This window comes from Cynocephalus volans, chromosome X, assembly GCF_027409185.1.
Source record: "Cynocephalus volans isolate mCynVol1 chromosome X, mCynVol1.pri, whole genome shotgun sequence".
NCBI lineage: Eukaryota > Metazoa > Chordata > Mammalia > Dermoptera > Cynocephalidae > Cynocephalus > Cynocephalus volans.
This window is the reverse complement of record NC_084478.1, coordinates 60,598,754-60,616,861: the sequence shown is the minus strand read 5'-3', so window position 1 is coordinate 60,616,861 and position 18,108 is coordinate 60,598,754. Positions and strand designations below refer to the sequence as shown.

The 18,108-nt window shown below is 38.6% G+C and overlaps 1 protein-coding gene across 1 annotated transcript in view; it reads left to right on the top strand.

Annotated features, from left to right (window-relative positions):
- Positions 1–18,108, top strand: part of MAOB (monoamine oxidase B) — a 113,983-nt gene that overhangs the window by 23,658 nt on the left and 72,217 nt on the right. The window contains exons 2-3 of the mRNA XM_063083606.1: positions 10,800–10,894; positions 13,741–13,878. Coding sequence (XP_062939676.1) covers positions 10,800–10,894; positions 13,741–13,878 — 233 coding nt within the window. The remainder of the gene's footprint in view (positions 1–10,799; positions 10,895–13,740; positions 13,879–18,108) is intronic.

Sequence of the window (18,108 nt, the reverse complement as noted above, 5' to 3'; positions counted from 1 at the left end):
TCTTTCCATGAACTTTTTGAAATACTCTTTTATTTTGTCTCCTCAGATCCAGGCTGCTGCCAGAGACACTGACCTTAGGCATGAGGATGCTAATGTAGGGGGGATTAGCTACAACGCAGTGGGACAGAGGCCATCTGCTTGCAAAAGCAGCTTCTAAGAAAACACACCTATGGCCGTATCCCCTCCTCCCACTCCCCACAGGACACGTGCTTTGACATGTGCCTTGATGGTGTTGACCAAGAGAGCTATACCTTTGCCTTTTCTTCATTGCCGTTGATTTCTCTGTTTAGAATTCTGGATACAAGGTCTGTTCTAGTTGAGTCAACAAAATAAACTTCTTGAGGATTCTAATTGTGCGTGTTATGACTTCCAAGAATCTTTGTTTTCCTTCTTCAGCTCCAGTTGTGTATCACAGTAGCTTTATGTTGTCTCCCTATTTTAGTGGGAAGAGTGGCACCCAATCCCCAGGGACAGTTGAAGGGGCAATAATAGTAGCTTGTGTGTTGCTGTCTCGATGCCACCTCCACCCCCTCGGGTAATGCTCTTGGACATGTGTGTCGTTCACAGCTTCAGGGCCCGCGGGCATGCATGTGCGAGTTTGTGTACGTGCGCAGACCCACAGACACTACTATGCCACACACTGAGCATGAGTCTGTGCACTCCTATGTGGGTCAAGATCTACACACTGTTAGGGTGGAACTGTACAGTCTTAACATGAATCTTTCAGGTTAGGCTAAAACAAACGAACAAACAAACAAACCTGCCTGGTCTGTGATTATCGGAGCCATTGTTTTAATGCCAGGACTGATCCCTCTACCTCTTTTGACTTATGTTTGGAAGTGGTTGTTATGGCTTAAAGGACAGATTTTCCCACGCACATGTTTCTGAATGGCCTATTCCCAGTCAAGTTCACATTCTTGACTTGCCACCATGTTTCCATCCCACCCGGTCTGGGTGCCCAGGGATGGACCAGGAGTGCCTGAGGTGGCAGAACGGAACTTCTTGGGTGTGGGTGTGTCATAGCTTTTCCTTGGCACTGAGAAACACAATGAGGCCCTAAAGTCATAGTGTTTCTTAGAGAGTTGAATAGTTAGATAAATGTCACTGACAATCATTTTAGAGTAGAGTTTAATGAGAGACAAACATTAGACATTCTAAAAATGCTATGGAATTTGTATGAAGCATAGGATTTGTTTAATCTTGGCAATGGCTAATTTCTTAATGTGCAGCTCAGAAAGCTTTATTCCTCACTTAGGTTCTAGATCATTCACAGACCCTCATTATTACCACTATGTGTTATTATGCTACTTATAGCTCCAAGGCTGGAACTCCCATCCTTGAGCTTTGTCACTTTGGGGCTCACCCAACTGCTTACTTAACACCTGTTTGGGAAAATGCCCCAGGCCCAACGGGTCATCCGAAATAGTGCATCTGCTAGGAGCTCCCTCTCTGCCCTCTCACTCCCCAACCAACACCCCAGCATTACTGAGAACATAAGAAATGCCAGCCTCGACTGGCTAACTAGGACTTCATGACCATGTTATCCCCAAATAAGTTCAATTAACAGTGAGGTTAATATGCAAGATAAAATTGCCCATGTGTATTAGTTTGCTAGGATGGCGACAACAAAGTACTACAGACCAGAGGGCATAAATAACAGAAACGTATTGTCTCACAGTTCTGGAGGCCAGAAGTCTGAGATCAAAGTGCAGGCAGAGTTGGCGCCTTCTGAGGGCTGGGAGGGACCATCTGTTCCCTGGGCCTCCTCTAGCTGCTAGCGGTTTGCTGGCACGTGCATTGTAGTGGCTTGTAGAGCTTCTTCCTGATCTCTGCCTTCATCTTCACATGGCCTTCTCCCTGTGTGCATGTTTCTGTGTCCACATTTCCCCTTCGTAGAAGGACACCGGTCATATTGGATTAGGGCCCACCATAATGACCTCATTTTAACTTGATGACCTCTGTAAAGACTATCTCCAAATAAGGTCACATTCTGAGTTTCCGGGGAGTTTGGACTTTAACATATGAATTTGGGGTGGGGGACACAATTCAACCCATAACACTGTGCTACGCAAATGTACTCATCTGGTTGTCCTTGGGCTTACTTTTGGTTCCTTGGAGATGGCAGCACATTTTCCTTTCCTCCGAGCTCCAGTTTAGGGCATTGCCCCCAGGCTTTCCAGAACTCTGGGCTGTCTTCTGTCTTTTGGCTACCTTTGCCTGGGTGACCCTGCTGTATGCATGTCTTGCAAGAAGAAAGAGAGAACCTTCCCATTCATTTCTTTGTGGGACACTATCTTTTTCCTTCTTATTTCATCGTTTTCTACTTTTCTGTAACTTGGCTATACCAGGTGAACTTCCCACCTCCCCAGGAAGCTCCCTTTCCAAATACCTTGTAGTCACCCCCTTCCCTGCTGTAGTTAGTGGTGCCTCTTCTGTTAGGCTTTGTTCTTTTCTAGAGCCGTTGAGTTTTGGACATCAGTTCCTTGATAATGCACAGCCTAAGGACAATGGTATTGTTAATAATGTTTGCATTGCTGGGAGGAAGAGAGGAGGATATTTTAAAAGAGGAATGCGACAAACCTACCGCTAGTTTTAGCCACACTGATCAAATTGACTGGTTGCTTTAGGTATGTTTCCCAAAATATGTAACAAGAAATTTCTGCCCTTACAAAATCACTTCCATCCCCTGAGCCCCAATAAGTTATAAAGACTAAGAAATTATGTAAATAGTGTATATAGTATTTCCTGAAGGAGTTATGTGATACATTAATTTAAGACTCTGACAAGTCTAGCTAAATAGAAACCCATTTAACTTTTTTCCAGAATTTCCTTATGAAAAATTTCAAAGAATTCTATAGTTGACACTCCTATACCTACCAACTAAATTCTACAGTTGTTTTGGCTGTATTTGCTTCATTCCATTGTATTCATCTATCCATCCTCTCTATTTATCAATCCCTATTATTTTTTGATGAATACCAAAGTAAGTTACAGACATCATGACATTTCACCCCTAATTATCTTAGCACACCTATCCTTGACCAGCTTTGTTTAAATCAGAATTTCCTTGTCCTACATGAACACAAAAATTCCGTGTTTATTTTATTCACACCTTTTGATGCTACCCAAATTTCAAGCTCCACAGGGCAGAATTTGGACTAGATGCTTTGGGGGTCATGAAGATACCACCTATGTAATGAAATCTCAGCTTACGTGAAATTACCATCCTGTCTCATTTAGATTAATCACAGACTGGAAAGGGCCTAATCTAATCACTTCATTTTATAAATGGGGAAAATGAGTCCCAGAAAGGTGAGGACTCTTACCTGAGGTTACACAGCCAAGCAGTGGACTATTTAAGGCATAGAATTTTTCTACAGAAGAGCAACATTCTGCCTCATCCTTGAACCTGGTGGTGTTTTCCTTCCACTCTGGTCCTTGCACACCACTGCCTGCCTTGGGTCTTTGTTTTGTAGGCATGTTTCAGGGGCAGGCAAAGCAAAGCTTTTGGGCCAGGCTCCACATGCTCACTAGGCTCCCAGAAGCTGGAGGGAGGACGGGCTTTGGCATCACCAAATGACTCCTTTGTAACTTCATTTCTTTCAGTCACTCATTACATCACACCCAGATTTCTTTTCCTTGTCAATGCCCACATTATCTGCTCTCTTTCTAGAATTCCTAATCCATCATCTTATTTTTGGTGGCAGGGGATATTTTAATGGAAAGGTAGTCAAGGTACTTGTCTTAGTTCGTTTTCTGTTGTTTATAACAGAATACCTGAAACTGGGTAATTTATAAAGAAACAAAATTTATTTCTTACAGTTCTGGAGGCTGGGAAGTCCAGGGTTGAATGAGTGCGTCTGGTGAGGGCCTTCTTGCCAGTGGGGAACTCTCTGCAGAGTCCTGAGGCAGCATAAGGCATCATATTGTGAAGGGGCTGAGTGTGCTAGCTCAGGTCTTTCTTCTTATAAAGCCACCAGTCTCACTCCCATTATAACTCATTAATCCATGGACCCATTAATCCATTAATCCATGAATCGATTAATGCATTCATTAGGGCATAGCCATCATGGTCCAATCACCTCTTAAAAGCCCACCTTTCAAATACCACAGTCAGACTTCACACCCTCCTAATACTGTTACAATGGGGATTAAGTTTCAACCTGAGCTTTGGAGAAGACAAACATTCAAACCATAGCAGTACTCTATAGCAAAACCCTGACCCTCTGCATGCCATTTGTAACACTCATCTCTTTCAGAGAATGGGATCTAGGGAGGGGGTGAGCCAAAGGGGTATGGTAGCTCTTCAGTTCAGGGTGATTCAAAAATAGAATTAAAAGATAATATTAATCTTTCCATGAACTTTTTGAAGTACCCTCATATATTCTGCCTTAAAGATGTTTGTGATTCTAAAAATTGTGTTGATAATCCATAAGAGGGCTGTCATGGAAGTGAGATATTTCATCTTCAGATCACCCTCAAGGAAACTATCATGGCATCATATGATTATCTTCTATACTTAAGAAACAATTTTCTTAAAGGAGTATGTGTGTATTTATTCCTACATATTTTATCTAACTCCCAAAAGGATTTGAAACAGGTGAATTAGAAGTTTAGTTTTATTGAACAGTTTTTAAAATGAATAATATACTACACAAACTTGAGAAAGACAAAGCTGTAATTTCTGGGTTTGCTTCCTTTATTCATGGGAGACCATGTTGAGGTAAAGTGAAAACAAATTTTGTCTACCACGATTACAATACACGAAAGATATTCAGCTCCTTTCAAACAACAAAGGGTAAAGACAAAAGCTTGGATATGAAACAAGACTCATTGTGATTGCTGACATTTTAGAAAAATGCAATTGTTTGCATATAAAGCATGATGAAGAAATGCTTTTTATGGTTTTAGACATTCTGAAAGGACTTGGAAGGCAATCTCTTTCTAGTATCTCGAAGAGGCTGCATCTGGAGAAAGGTTTCTATGGCAACTTATGAAAGCTTGATTTTTTTTTTTTTTTATCCATTTCAAGAGCATAAATCATCCCACTGCCTGAGGCTTCAGTAAAGGTCTCTTTTATTTTACAAGCTATTGCCATTTGTTTTTGTGTTATATATTTTGATCATCTTAGAGAGAAAAAGCAGAGCAAAGGTTATCATACTTCCAAGAAGGCTTGGAGTCTATCTTTTTCATTTGGGGGATCAAGATGTGAATAATGTAATTCTAGACTTTGCTTCTTAGTGTTCAAAATGATGGTACACATTGATGTGTTTGGTTTATGTCATGCGTTGTTTGGATTTTTCTAAAAATTGTGATTGGTGCATTCTCAGGGAAGAGGAGTCAGTCTGAACTTGAGGAGAAACTGATCAAAGCACCTCTTAATGTGTATTCAGTGGAGCCAGACCCTAGGGAGCTCTGTGTTGCCCCAAATGCCTTCAGATCCTCCTCGAACGATATGGTCCCAGGGCTTTGGGCACTGACAGGCTCCAGGTGATTATTATCAATATATTCTTTCCAAGAAAGCTAATAAAGAAAAGTTCTCTGATTTTAAAACTTTGCATACTTTGAGAATTTTTTTTTTAACAACATAGGCCTTTGTATGTTATAGGAAGTAATGTGGCTAATGAAAAACACATAGGACACAGAAACAGAACTGGGTTTCAGATCTAGCTCTGCCATTGGTACATCACTAGCTGTATAACTGCGAGCAAGCCCTTGAAATCTCTGAGACTCCGTTTCCTAATCTCGCAAATGGGAACACCAATACCAACCTCACAAGGTTCTTGTTAAGGATTGAATGTGAGTGTTGGAAACTTGGCAATGCTGTACAAAGGTAAGGTTGTTATTATTATTGGTTGGCTGCCTTTCCCTTTGAATAAGTCAAGGGTATATGTTACCATTTCTGGTATTACCAGAGGAAATCAGTTTCAGTGCGTCTAAATGTTTTAATATCTTATACTCTATTAAAAATACTATGCTTGTATAGACACCACTGCAACCATTTATTTATTAAGTAATTAAATGTCATCTCTGTTGAAAGGGATTAAATAAATCCATTCAACAAACATTTCAGTGCCAGCTGTGTCCTAGTACTGAGAAGAGAAAGAATAGATAATTAAATTCTTATCATTCAGGAAATAAGTTTTCTGAGCTTCAAGGCCACAGCATAAGCTGTTCAGACAGTGCCCTGCTGACAAGGGTGCCTGGCTGATGCAGTGAAAGAGACATGCAGTCCAGCCCCGTGCTGCCAGCCAAGCCATTTGTATCTGTGGGCTGCATTGTCCTGAAGGCAGGATGCCTTTGGGAAATTTACTTGCCAGGAATGTGCACCTTCGTGCAATTTACAGAAAGGCACAAATGTGATAGAAAATGGCCTGATGTTTGTGTGGTCCGTGATGTTAAAGGAAAGGTTTTCAGTGTTTCCCTGTTAAGTAAAACGAAGGCTGCTGACATGATTGTTATCTGGAGTCAGATTGCCTGGACTGTGAATACTGGCTCTGCCACTTGCTGGCTGTGTGACCTTGGGCACATTATTTGGCCTCTCTGTGCTTTGCTTTCTACATCTGCCTATCTCATAGAGCTGTTGGGAGGGTAAGTTCTTATTTGTAAAGCACTTAGAATAGAAGCCGGCACAGAGTTGGTGCTCAAAATGTTAGCTGTTTTCAGTGATGGCTTTACCTGCTTGGGATCTGCTCACGACTCTGTTGAAAAGTTCAACAATTAACATCTGAATTCTATCGACAGATACCACTTTCCTTTAATGAACTTTATTTCAAATTAGGGTTATTTTTCTTCTCACCCCAGACCTTTTTTGTGTGTATTTGTGTTAAATAACTAACAAGCATTCTCTTTAGAGATGTCAAAGAATTCCAGTTCTTTGATCAGAAGTTCACTTGGTTGTTTCTAGAATTTCCTCATAAAACCATTGCTTTGTCAGAAGTGACAGAGGTGATGAGGGCTGCTTGCATATTCTTGGCTTTTATTTGTCCTGAGGGAATCTCTGTATTGTTTACCACGGTTACAAGGTTAGAGATGCTTTGAGGTACAGTGGATTTCGTTGTCAATTTTGCTTAACATGATTTTCTCTCTCTTTTTTATTTTTGGTAACTTTAAACTGCGAGAAAGTCCTTATGTGGTATCAAAATACTGATGTTTCATAATGTTTTCAAGACAATTAACTTTGCATTTAAAAACGTTTAAAAAGCTTCATTAGATATCAAAGGTTGATATGAAAGGCATGAAACAGGTTGACAAAGCAAAGAATGAGGCAGATGATTTTGATCTTACCCTTCCCTTCGTATCCTAACTTCTCTGCTACTCTTTAGACACTGTGAAGAGGCCCCTTCTGTGTTACCTCACTGTGCAATTTTCAGTCTTCAACAGCATCTAACTCTCTGGTCAATTTCCAGGGCACAAAACTGCTGAGCATATAATGCTAATAATGCTGATTTCTAGGTCTTTAAAATAATTTGGGTGTGTAATCATAATGGAGATAGTCATCACTTTGATGAAACCTTTTCTAAATAAACTACTCAGGGTAAGACATGCATTATTTTGATAATTTCATGGCATTAGGCATCACTCTACCATTATTTGTGTGTGCCATGCTGTGATTTTTCTTCCAAGGGCCTGTCAGGGGCACATAGGGGCTGCTTCTGAAAGTGCCAAATGATCATTTGTTTGTGAAATATTAATTGATACTGTATATTAAATTCAAATTTCTTTAGCTTTTTAAAAGTACAAAGTGACTATAAGCTTGCTCCTAAATTGTTTGCAAAATGAAGTATCTATTTAAGAGAAAAACTGATATTTTAAGATTCTTGTAGCTAGACACAGAGCAGAATGTCTTAAGACACTACATCAATCTGTGTACATGTAGAGTTATTGTTCTTTTAATTTTACCTTGTTGGTCCCAGGGGGGTGGCTAAGAATTCAGGTTTTGGGTTGAACTCTGACCCTGCCACTTACTAATTGTGTAACCTACAGCAGATCACTGAACATCTCCAAGCCGCTATTTTTAATTTTAAAATGAGGATAATACCTCTTAGCATTGTGGAGACGATCAGCTGAGCTTTGTGTGTAAAGCCCTTCACGAAGACCAAAGTAAATGCTCCGTGCTTTATGATGGTGGCTGTTATTATTGTGGGTATTTCTATTTTTAAAAAACTATTACTGCATTTTGTCAGGAGACTACTGCGCAAGTGTTAAACAGTGCAAATTACGTTGTTTAGTGTTTTTAGGGCAAATGTATTTCTGCAACTTTATGATTTTTCTTTTTGTAGTAGTATTACACTTGAAAATTCTTTTCTAGGGCAAAATGTGTTAAAAGTTCCAAACAACCAATATAGAAAGGAACTCTTGAGAAACTGCCCTCTTGTGAGCTGGGTAGAGTTAATCATTTGCTTAGTCTTTGAGCAGTCAAATCATGAGTTCTTATATCAGTCATCACTGAGGGATCCCTTGAGAGATATCTCTTCTAGACAGTCTTAATCCCCTCCTGACCAGACTCCAACTTTTCAGTTTCTCAGCTACCCTAAAATTCCCTCCTCCTAAATTACAGTGACTTCCAATATTTGGGCAAATTATTTTTCTAATCACTTTTTGTTAGTTAATGCCCAACAAGCATTTTGGCTGTCTCCCCCCACCCCCATGAACATTAGTGAGGTAAATTGTGAGGTATTCCAACAACATACTTTCATGTTGCCCTGTTGAAAGATATTTTTGTAATTTTCTGTTTATAATTTTTTAAGGCACATGAGCGTAGAGAACCCTACTCAATGGTTTGATAAGCCCCTGGTTTGTTTTAGTAACTGTTTAGGTTTAGCATCAGATATTATTGGATAACTGCACTTACTAAAAGACAGTACTTTTGTGGAATATAAAATGCTAGGGTGATGTATTTCCTCTGAATCATTTTGTGTAAGCCTCAGCATGCTCGGGTGGTTTATCTGAACTGATAACAGCTGTTACTAAGGCTGTATGTTATTTCATTTGTTGAACTGATGCTTGATAAGACAAATGTCACTGAATTGTTTGCAATTTTGAATTTCAATAGAAGTGTTTTTTGTTTTGTTTTGTTTCTTATGGAGGTAAAATGAAGAAACTGGAGTTGAAAATCCTCCAAGCTCTATATTTCTGAATCATGCTTGTGCAATGCTGTGCGCACTGTGTGGGGCTGTGGACTTTGGGACTGTTACTCCACTGCCAACTGGAAGCCTTGGCCTTGCCCCCTCGGGTCAGGGATGGGAAGATGGATTAACTCAAATAATAAAATGTCAAATCAGCCTTCCTGAAAAATGGGTTTCAGCCTTTAAGATTGCTGATTGTTGGCTTTTCATTATGGTTCTTAATATGGGCTCATATTTTATCTTTTACGGATTCTTACCAAACCACAAGATGCAAGTGGGTCTTCAAAACACATTGATTCAAATAAAGTGAAAAATACCTTTTGAAATGTAATTTCTCCCTGTAGCAAAAGGTAGTGTCATGTCGTGGTTGGGAATACAGACACTGAAGTGAAACTGGCTTTGCCACCTACTGCTTAGGGGACCTTGGACACCTCTTTGTGCTTTGGATTTTTCAGCCATAAAATGGGACTGTTGATAGTACCTTATCTCATTGGGTTGTAAAAAATCATTGAATTAATATATTAAAACACTTAGAAACAGTGCCTCAAATGTAGTGAGCATTATATGAGTATTAGCTATTTCTATAGGAATCTTTTTATTTTGTACTAATGGAGTTTAAAAGTCACAGAACCATTAATTTTGAAAGATAAGCTAGAAACTGTTTTATTTATCTGTAAGACACAACAGTGTCTAGGTGTTTGCTTGATTTTTTTTTTTTTTTGGTCACATAAAGCAAATGAGTAAGGTAATGGGGACTGAGTGAATTCAGTTCATCAGAGGAAGAGCAGCAGAACTCTGTTCTCTGAGAAAACCTGCTAAATTCTGTAAGAGTGGTTTTAAAAGATGCAGGATTTTAAGAGCTCTGAGGCCAAAAACTACATCCAGGATGTATTAGTACCAAAACTACATCCAGGATGTATTAGTACCAAAACTACATGCGAGTACACCAACTCTACACTTAAATGGGTAAATTTTGTTGTACGTAAATTTTCCTCATTAAAACTGTGGGATTTTTTTTTAAAGCTAAATTCATGGTGGTGAGAATGTGACAGGCATTTAATAAGTATTTTCGATTAAATTAATAATTAAATGGGTACATACATGGAGTCATTTCATTCTTCAGTGATGGATCATGGCAGGGATTTAAGATGATTGAGGTCAACTTCTGTGTCTTTGGTTTTGAAACTTTATGTCAACTTCCAAAAGTCCAATTTTAACAGTAAATCCCAGGTCTTCGCACCTGCTTTGAGGGCCCCCTGCCCCCCAGTTTACTGATTTTCCATAGTTACTCTGAGAATGAAGTCAGTGGCTAGTCTTGATCCTGTGTCTGCTGCAGCTTGTACATTTCTCTCGATCGTGGCTTTGTTTTCATTTATGCTGTCAGGGTGCAGTTTAGTCCTTAAGACAGACATTTTGATAGAGTGACTGAGGATGTTTTTAAGATTTGAGACATTTACCAAAAATGAAATCCTTTTTGTTCTTTCTGGAAATATCACTTGGTTTCCCAGGCTTGGACTCTGTAAGTCCACCTATCCACCTGTAAGTTGAATATAACACTAGGGGTTGCACGGGAACCAACACAGGCTTTTGTCATTGGCTGTTAGTGTGAAGAGCTTGTCTGGAGTCCCTGTGAAGTATTTCATCCTGATGTTGTATTGTACTGTCTCCCAGGTATGGCAGCAGCCAAACTTCTGCATGACTCTGGCCTGGATGTGGTTGTTCTGGAAGCCCGGGACCGCGTGGGAGGCAGGACTTACACTCTTAGGGTAAGACATTAAAGATGGAGTGGAGAAAAGTGGGACTGAAGCTGAGTTTTGTTTTTTTATTTTATTTTATTTTTTTAAAACTGAAAGTCTTTAATTTTATTTGACTCTGAGAGGGTGAAAATTACTCTGAAACATTCTTCACAGCTTCTCCCTCAGTCTGCCGCCTTTTCAACTCTTTTCTTCTGTCTCTTTTTGTCTTCTCATTTCATGATAGTTGGCATCATGGAGTTAGGATTGGGGAGGAGAGAAATGGGCAGGGGTGTATGTGTGCATGTGTCAAGTAGGAAGAAAATATCACAATTCTTTGTACTTTCCACCCCTAACTTTGAGGCTTCTAACACCAACACAATAATTCTTACTACACAAGCTAAATTTTTTTTCTTTGAGTCATTGCCTCATTTATTCATTTGTTTAATTTTTAATTTATTTTATTTTTAATCGACAAATCATAATTGTATTACATTTATGGGGTGCAATGTTATGTTTTGATATATGTGTACAATATGGAGTGATTAAATCAAACTAATTAACATATCCATCACCTCACTTACTTGACATTTTTTTGTGGTGATACATTTCAAAATAACTGAGAAAGTAAGTTCTAGTTTTAGATTCATCCATATTGTCCCAAATGACAGTTTTGTTCTTTTTTAAGGCTAAATGGTATTCCATTGTGTATACATACCATATTTTTCTTAATGCATTCATCTGTTGATGGGCACTTAGGTTGATTCCATATCTTGGCTGTTGTGAGTAATGCTGCAATGAACATGGGAGTGCAGATATCCCTTCAACATATTGACTTCAATTTCTTCAGATGTATTCCCAGAAGTGAGATTGCTGGATCATATGATAGTTCTATTTCTAGTTTTTGGAAGAACCTCCATACCTTTTCTATAATGGCTGTACTAATTTGCACTCCCAGCAACAGTATCCAAGAGTTCCTTTTTCTCCACATCTTCGCCAATACCTCTCATCTTTTTGATAAATGCCATTCTAACAGGTGTAAAGTGATATCTTATTGTGATTTTAATTTGCATTTCTCTAATGACTAGTCATGCTGAGCATATTTTCATGAACCTGTTAGCCATTTGTATGTCTTCTTCTGAGAAGTGTCTGTTCAGGTTTTTTGTCCATTTTTTAATCAGTTTATTTGTTTTCTTGTTATTGAATTGTTTGAGTTTCTTATGTATTTCGGATATTAACCCCTTATCAGATGTATGGTTTGAAAATATTTTTTCCCATTGTGTAGGTTGTCTCTTCCTTTTGTTGATTGTTTCCTTTGCTATGTGTAGTTTTTTAGTTTGATGCAATCTCATTTGTTTATTTTTTGTTTTTGGAGTCATATCCAAAAAATTCTTGCCCAGACCAATGTCATTTAGCTTTTTCCCTATGTTTTCTCCTGCTAGTTTTACAGTTTCAGGTCTTATGTTTAAGTCTCTAATCCATTTTGAGTTGATTTTTGTTGATGGCATAAGATAAGAGTCTAATTTCATTCTTCTGCATGTGGATAACCAGTTTTCTCAGCATCATTTATTGAATACACTCTTCTTTCCCCATTGTGTGTTCTTGGCATTTTTGTCAAAAATCAATTGACCATAAATGTGGGTTTATTTCTGGGCTTTCTATCCTGTTTCATTAGTTGATGAATCGGTTTTTATGCCAGTACTGTGCTGTTTTGATTACAATTGCTTTATATTATATTTTGAAGTCGGATAGTATGATGCCTCCAACTTTGTTCTTTTTGCTCAAGACTGTTTTGGCTATTTGGGGTCTTTTGTGGTTCCATATGAATTTATGAATGACATACATCTAGGATATTATCCTTCCTCCTCCAATCAAAAGCTACTTGCCTTTCTTCTGTGTTAATAGCACTTATCTGTTCTGCACCTGGACAATTATTACATGTTGTCTTATATGTTGTGTCTCCTCCAGCTCTTGAAATCTTCATATTCCCACAAAATATGGCACATAAGAGTGCCTTTTACATAAAAGAGACTGATTTAGCGTGATGAGGTGCTGAATTTTAAAAAACACCGTTCTTTCATTTATTTTAGAAAATGTATTGGGCAACTGCTATCAGTGCTTGGAACATATCAGTGAATAAGACAAAGATCCCTGCCCTTGTGAAAACTGTGTTCTTTTGAGGAGTGTTGAATGAGGAGCTAGAAAATAAACAAGCAAACAAAAACAGAAAAGGAGGACCATTTCTGGTGTTTCTGACTAATACGAGGGTACTTCAAAAAGTTCATGGAAAAATAGAATTGAAAGATAATGTGGATCTTTCCATGAACTTTTTTAAAGTACCCTCATAGTACCTGGTTCTGCGTGGGCACGTTCAGAGATAGGGAGGTTCTTGTTCATAGGCTGCCCTTTAGTCATTGGAAATGAAGCCAATTCAAAACCATATAGAAAAAAAATACAATTAAACATAAAAGCAATTTCAAAGATCCAAAATATGACCGAATATTCCCTGTATTAACAAACCACATAAGAAGGGATAATTTTCTTTCAAAATCAGCCTGAGGTACTGAGTAAAGAGATTCATCAGCAACTCATAGCGTACAAATTCAAGGCCCGAAAATCCAAACCTGTTGTGATATATTGGGAATAATGGGGTTCTCTTGCCTATTCAATCAATTTTGCTTTAAATTAAAGATTGATTTAGTAACTATTAAGCCATGTGAATGAAGTAGAGTTGAGAACAGAATTCAGTTTTCCACGGATACACCTCAAGATGTATGTATTACCTGTGAAATCTGAATTTGCTTATTTCAGGACTGTCTTTTTTTTATTTTAGGAATATTTTTATAAATATCCATTTTTTTTTTCCCATGGGAAAACAGAACCAAAACGTTAAATATGTGGACCTTGGAGGATCTTATGTTGGGCCAACCCAGAATCGTATCTTACGATTAGCCAAGGAGCTGGGATTGGAGACTTACAAAGTGAATGAAGTAGAGCGTTTGATCCACCATGTAAAGGTGAGTCTGGGCCAGACTTTGAAGGATTTGAAGGCTTCTCTATGGGTATTTCCCTATATGAGTTCCAGATGGTTCTCTCTGAGAATCTTCTGCATCTCTGGATGATGCATATGTGTTTTGTATAAATACATTTGTATTTCAGCTACTTTGAAAATTTATTCACTATTTTCGAAGGAGAATTAGGTGGGAATCTAAACTTATTTAGGAAGGTTATTGATGAAGTGCTATTGTCCATTTGGTAAAATGTTTAATAGTCAATAGAGAAAAAAGTTTTGTGATTTATTTATTAAATGTTCCTATTTAAATACCTTGGACTCTTTCATGTTATGCAAAAACCTGTGTACAGCTTTGTAAATGCTTCCCTAAACCTCACGTTATGAAGACTATTTGGCATATGTCTAATGGAATATTTTGAAATTTTCTCATTGAGTCCTCTATATCAGCTGAAGTTAATCTTCTTTGGAGATTGACATAAAAGTGGCTCAAGTCCCAAATCCCATCTTTTTTAGGGAAGCTCCATTGATTTCCCCAAGATTTCTGTGGATTTACTGGATCTCTCATTCCCATGATCATTTGTGGCTCATGGTTCCACAACACCTGTGCTAGTTCACACCCCATGCCAACCTGGGTTCAAACTCACCTCTTTCCCTTGATTTTCCTCAGACCACCCCAAGCGTTTGTGAGCAGCAGACATGACTGAAGTTTTGAGCAATGGAGGCCTTTTAAATTACAGAAACGCCAACAGCTTAGAAGTGGATAGTGGACATTTAATAACCCCTTAGACCAAAGCACACCTGAGGATTTCTCACTGGCCACATTTCTCTGTGGATTCCCCCTCCCACCATGTTGCTGGTCTTCAGACTCTCTTCATAGCTCCCTGATCCTCTGTTTTCCCAGAATCTGCATCTCGGTCCAAAAAGTCATTGATGTTCTTTGACAAGCAAAGAGTCATCTACTCTGAGCCTCACCCCAGAGTCCACAGAAGAACTGGCAGAGCTTTTGAATTTCAGTGTTTCCTCTCTCTTTCTCATTCTCCCCCATAGGTGAAAGTGAGCAGTATAGCGACATATTCTTCACTGGTAGAAATCATCCTCTTAGAAGACAAAAGAAGCTAGCAACAGTCAGTTTTGATTTACATAACAATTTTGACACTCTTATATGTGAGTGAGTGATATTATCAGGGACAAATAACAGAGCATACATTATGAATCATTTAATTAACAGAAACTAAGCATCTACGTAATTTGGCATAATATGGGTAAAAGCTTTCATTAATTTATAAGTAAATGTTTTGGTTGATCTTCAAATTTTGTTTTATCAGTCTCTTTACCTGGCTTCCATATGCGTGTAGCAGAAAAAGAGATGTATGAATTAGAAATGAAAATGTAGTGTGGTGATAGTGTGATTTGTTGAACGTTAATCAGCAGTTCTTAGTAAATATCGTTTGTTGGGTTCTTTGCTTTTTAAAATGTAGGTCATGTTGACTGAGTTCTTATGTCTTCCTTATTTTACCTGTAAGATTTGCAGAGATTGACTTCTCAGAATGCTAGTATCTCTTAGATTTCTCCAGACAAAGGAGGTGACTAGAAATTATATTCATTTGTCTCTCTTTGTGTGTGCAGGGACTCTTGTCAGTTCAGAACTACGTCCAGGATACTTTGTTCTTTCTATAATCTTACGGCTGACGTTAAGTCCCTTGTTTGAGAGAGATTGCTCACAGTCATTAACTGTGGAGATCACTGTGTTTTCTTGGTTTGTGGATTTTCATATTCCTGTATTGCTATTTTCTGACCTCTGCTGGAGGAAATGAGAAGTATCAGATCAGTGCATTTAAAAATATTATATGCATAGGCATATACGTATATGTTTTATATATTAAATTACTCTCTAATTCTCGCTAGTGAGACAAAGTGAAACACTAATAATGCTATGAAACAAAAAGTTTTTGTAATCTTGACAAATGTGCCAATTTGATCTCCTCATGGTCATAGCCAGTGAAGAGCTACATGATAATAGTGATAAAGACCTGATAGCTATGTAGTCCTCCCCAAAGTAAATACTTGTTCTCCACCATGGCCACTTGCATGTCTTTGGCCACATGTCATTTTTCTCATTTTTAACCTGTAAAAAGCATCACGAATGGCCATGTCCATTCTGGAATTATTGACAAAAACTCTGACATTCTATCTCCTACTACATGCCAGAGAATGTAGTTCAGAAATTTCTCTTCTCTGTCATGAAAGGCAGTGCTTTGAGCATTTGAACATTGCCCTCTATTACTTACTTTAATAACTACTGTTCCCAAGTGCAAACTACAGTTCATGTAAATCGTGTATTTGTGCCTTGTTTCTTCAGCAGATCTGCATGTATTTCTTAATCTGAATCCTGAGCGTATCAAGCATGCTACTTGCCATGTAGTCAGATCCTGCTGTTTAAATCAGCCTGTTGAAGGGATCTGCTTTTTAAATTTCTTACACGTTTGTTAATGGAAGATTATATGCGGCCTTAATGACATTAGGCTAAGGAACTTGGATATGCTGGTTGAGATTGGAACTGATTAAATGGAACTACCCAGAAAAGGGGAAGGGTAAAGCAGCTTACAATTTGCCAGCTACCAAAATGAAAAGGTGTCTTTCCTCAAGAGAGGACTCCTACTATCCCCAGTTCTCTGGTAGTTGTAAAAGAAATGGTTTGCTGATAGATGGGCAGTGTTCCTGCTAGCCCCGTAACAGGCATCCAGAACCCCCTGGTGTGCTATGACGTACTTGCCCCTATATTGTCTGGGTTCTATCTGTCAGAAATGTTTATATTTACCGAGTGGCATTCATTTTTAGTGCTACTGTAGGTCTGTTTTATGATGTTAAAATGTGGTTTTCCAAAGATGACTTTGTGAATAAAGATGTGATACAACTACATTGGGATTTAATTATCACTGTGAGAAGTCATTGCTTTTGCTCAAATCTATGTAATTTAGAAGGTGATTCTAACATCAGTGATGCAGCCGGTAGTACTTAACCATTATCGTTAAGCATCCACTGGGGTTTTTGATCTGTTTTGTAAATAGTCGTGCTAACTCCTACTGGTGTAGTTTAGAAAGCAGCTGTTTAGATGCCTTGGAAGTGACTTGCAAAAACTGTTCCCTTTTAAGGAAAATCTCATAATTAAAAAGAAAAAGATAAAAACAAAAACTTAAAGAATTCTGTTATATTTTGACTTCTGCCTCTTCCTCTTTCATTGTACGTGTGTGTGTTTACATGCACGCGTGTGTGCTTGTTTTGTTGTTGTTTTTTGTTCTTTTGGGTTCTTACTTTGAAGATATTGGAGAAAATTTTGAGGTTTGGTACAATGTAGGCTATCAGCAAATAAAATTTCTCTACCTCCGAAGCTTTCATCAGTCTGAAATTTGAAATGAAAGCACAGTCAGAGTACCCATGAAATTGCTTAAGGACTGAAGATTGCACTGTTAAGGGTCTGGTCAATGTAAAGATGTAGTGTGGTTTAAAATTAGCCCAACTTCATAGTGAGAATCACTTCCAAACTTCAGCTATCTGGAGAAACTGAGCCAAAAAGACGCTATGGTCTTAGCCTACATCCCAGTGGGCAGAAGCCAAGCTCATTGTCAAAGTCCCTTTTGCAATGTATTCTTTGTGTGTGTGTGTGTGTTTTGTGTTGTATCTTGTATTATATCGTGCTTTGTGTTCAGCTTCAATGCTGAAGAGGCATGTGAATGAGGGGCAGGTGCTCAAATGTACTGCCTGCTTGTTGCTACTATAACTGCTATTGCTCAAACAGCCTCATGGAGGAGGGAGCATTTGGTACAACCCCTCAGTCTTGTGGACAGCTCTGAAATCCAGTTGGAAATATGGTACATGAAAAGCATATAAAGGCAGAAAGGGGAAACTGTAGATATCCATCTACAGTCCTATCTCAGTGAATCTCTGTCTAAACTGCCCTCGGTATTGGGGAACAGCAACAGAATCAGAGTAGAAATATAGAGAAATCCAATATCCAAATGATGATGTGTTTAGCAAGTGGAAATCATCCTGTTGTGTAGGACCTCTGTGTCTCCTGAAGGTCTACAGGCCAGATGTGTCCAGTCTTCTCCAGATCCTTAATTTCCCGTTCCCCACACCCCTACCCCCAATCCTGTTAATCCAGGGAAGTCTGGATCAAAGTTCAGAGTACACTTGCTTCTCTCACGATGACAGAAGCCTCCAGGAACAGGTTAGA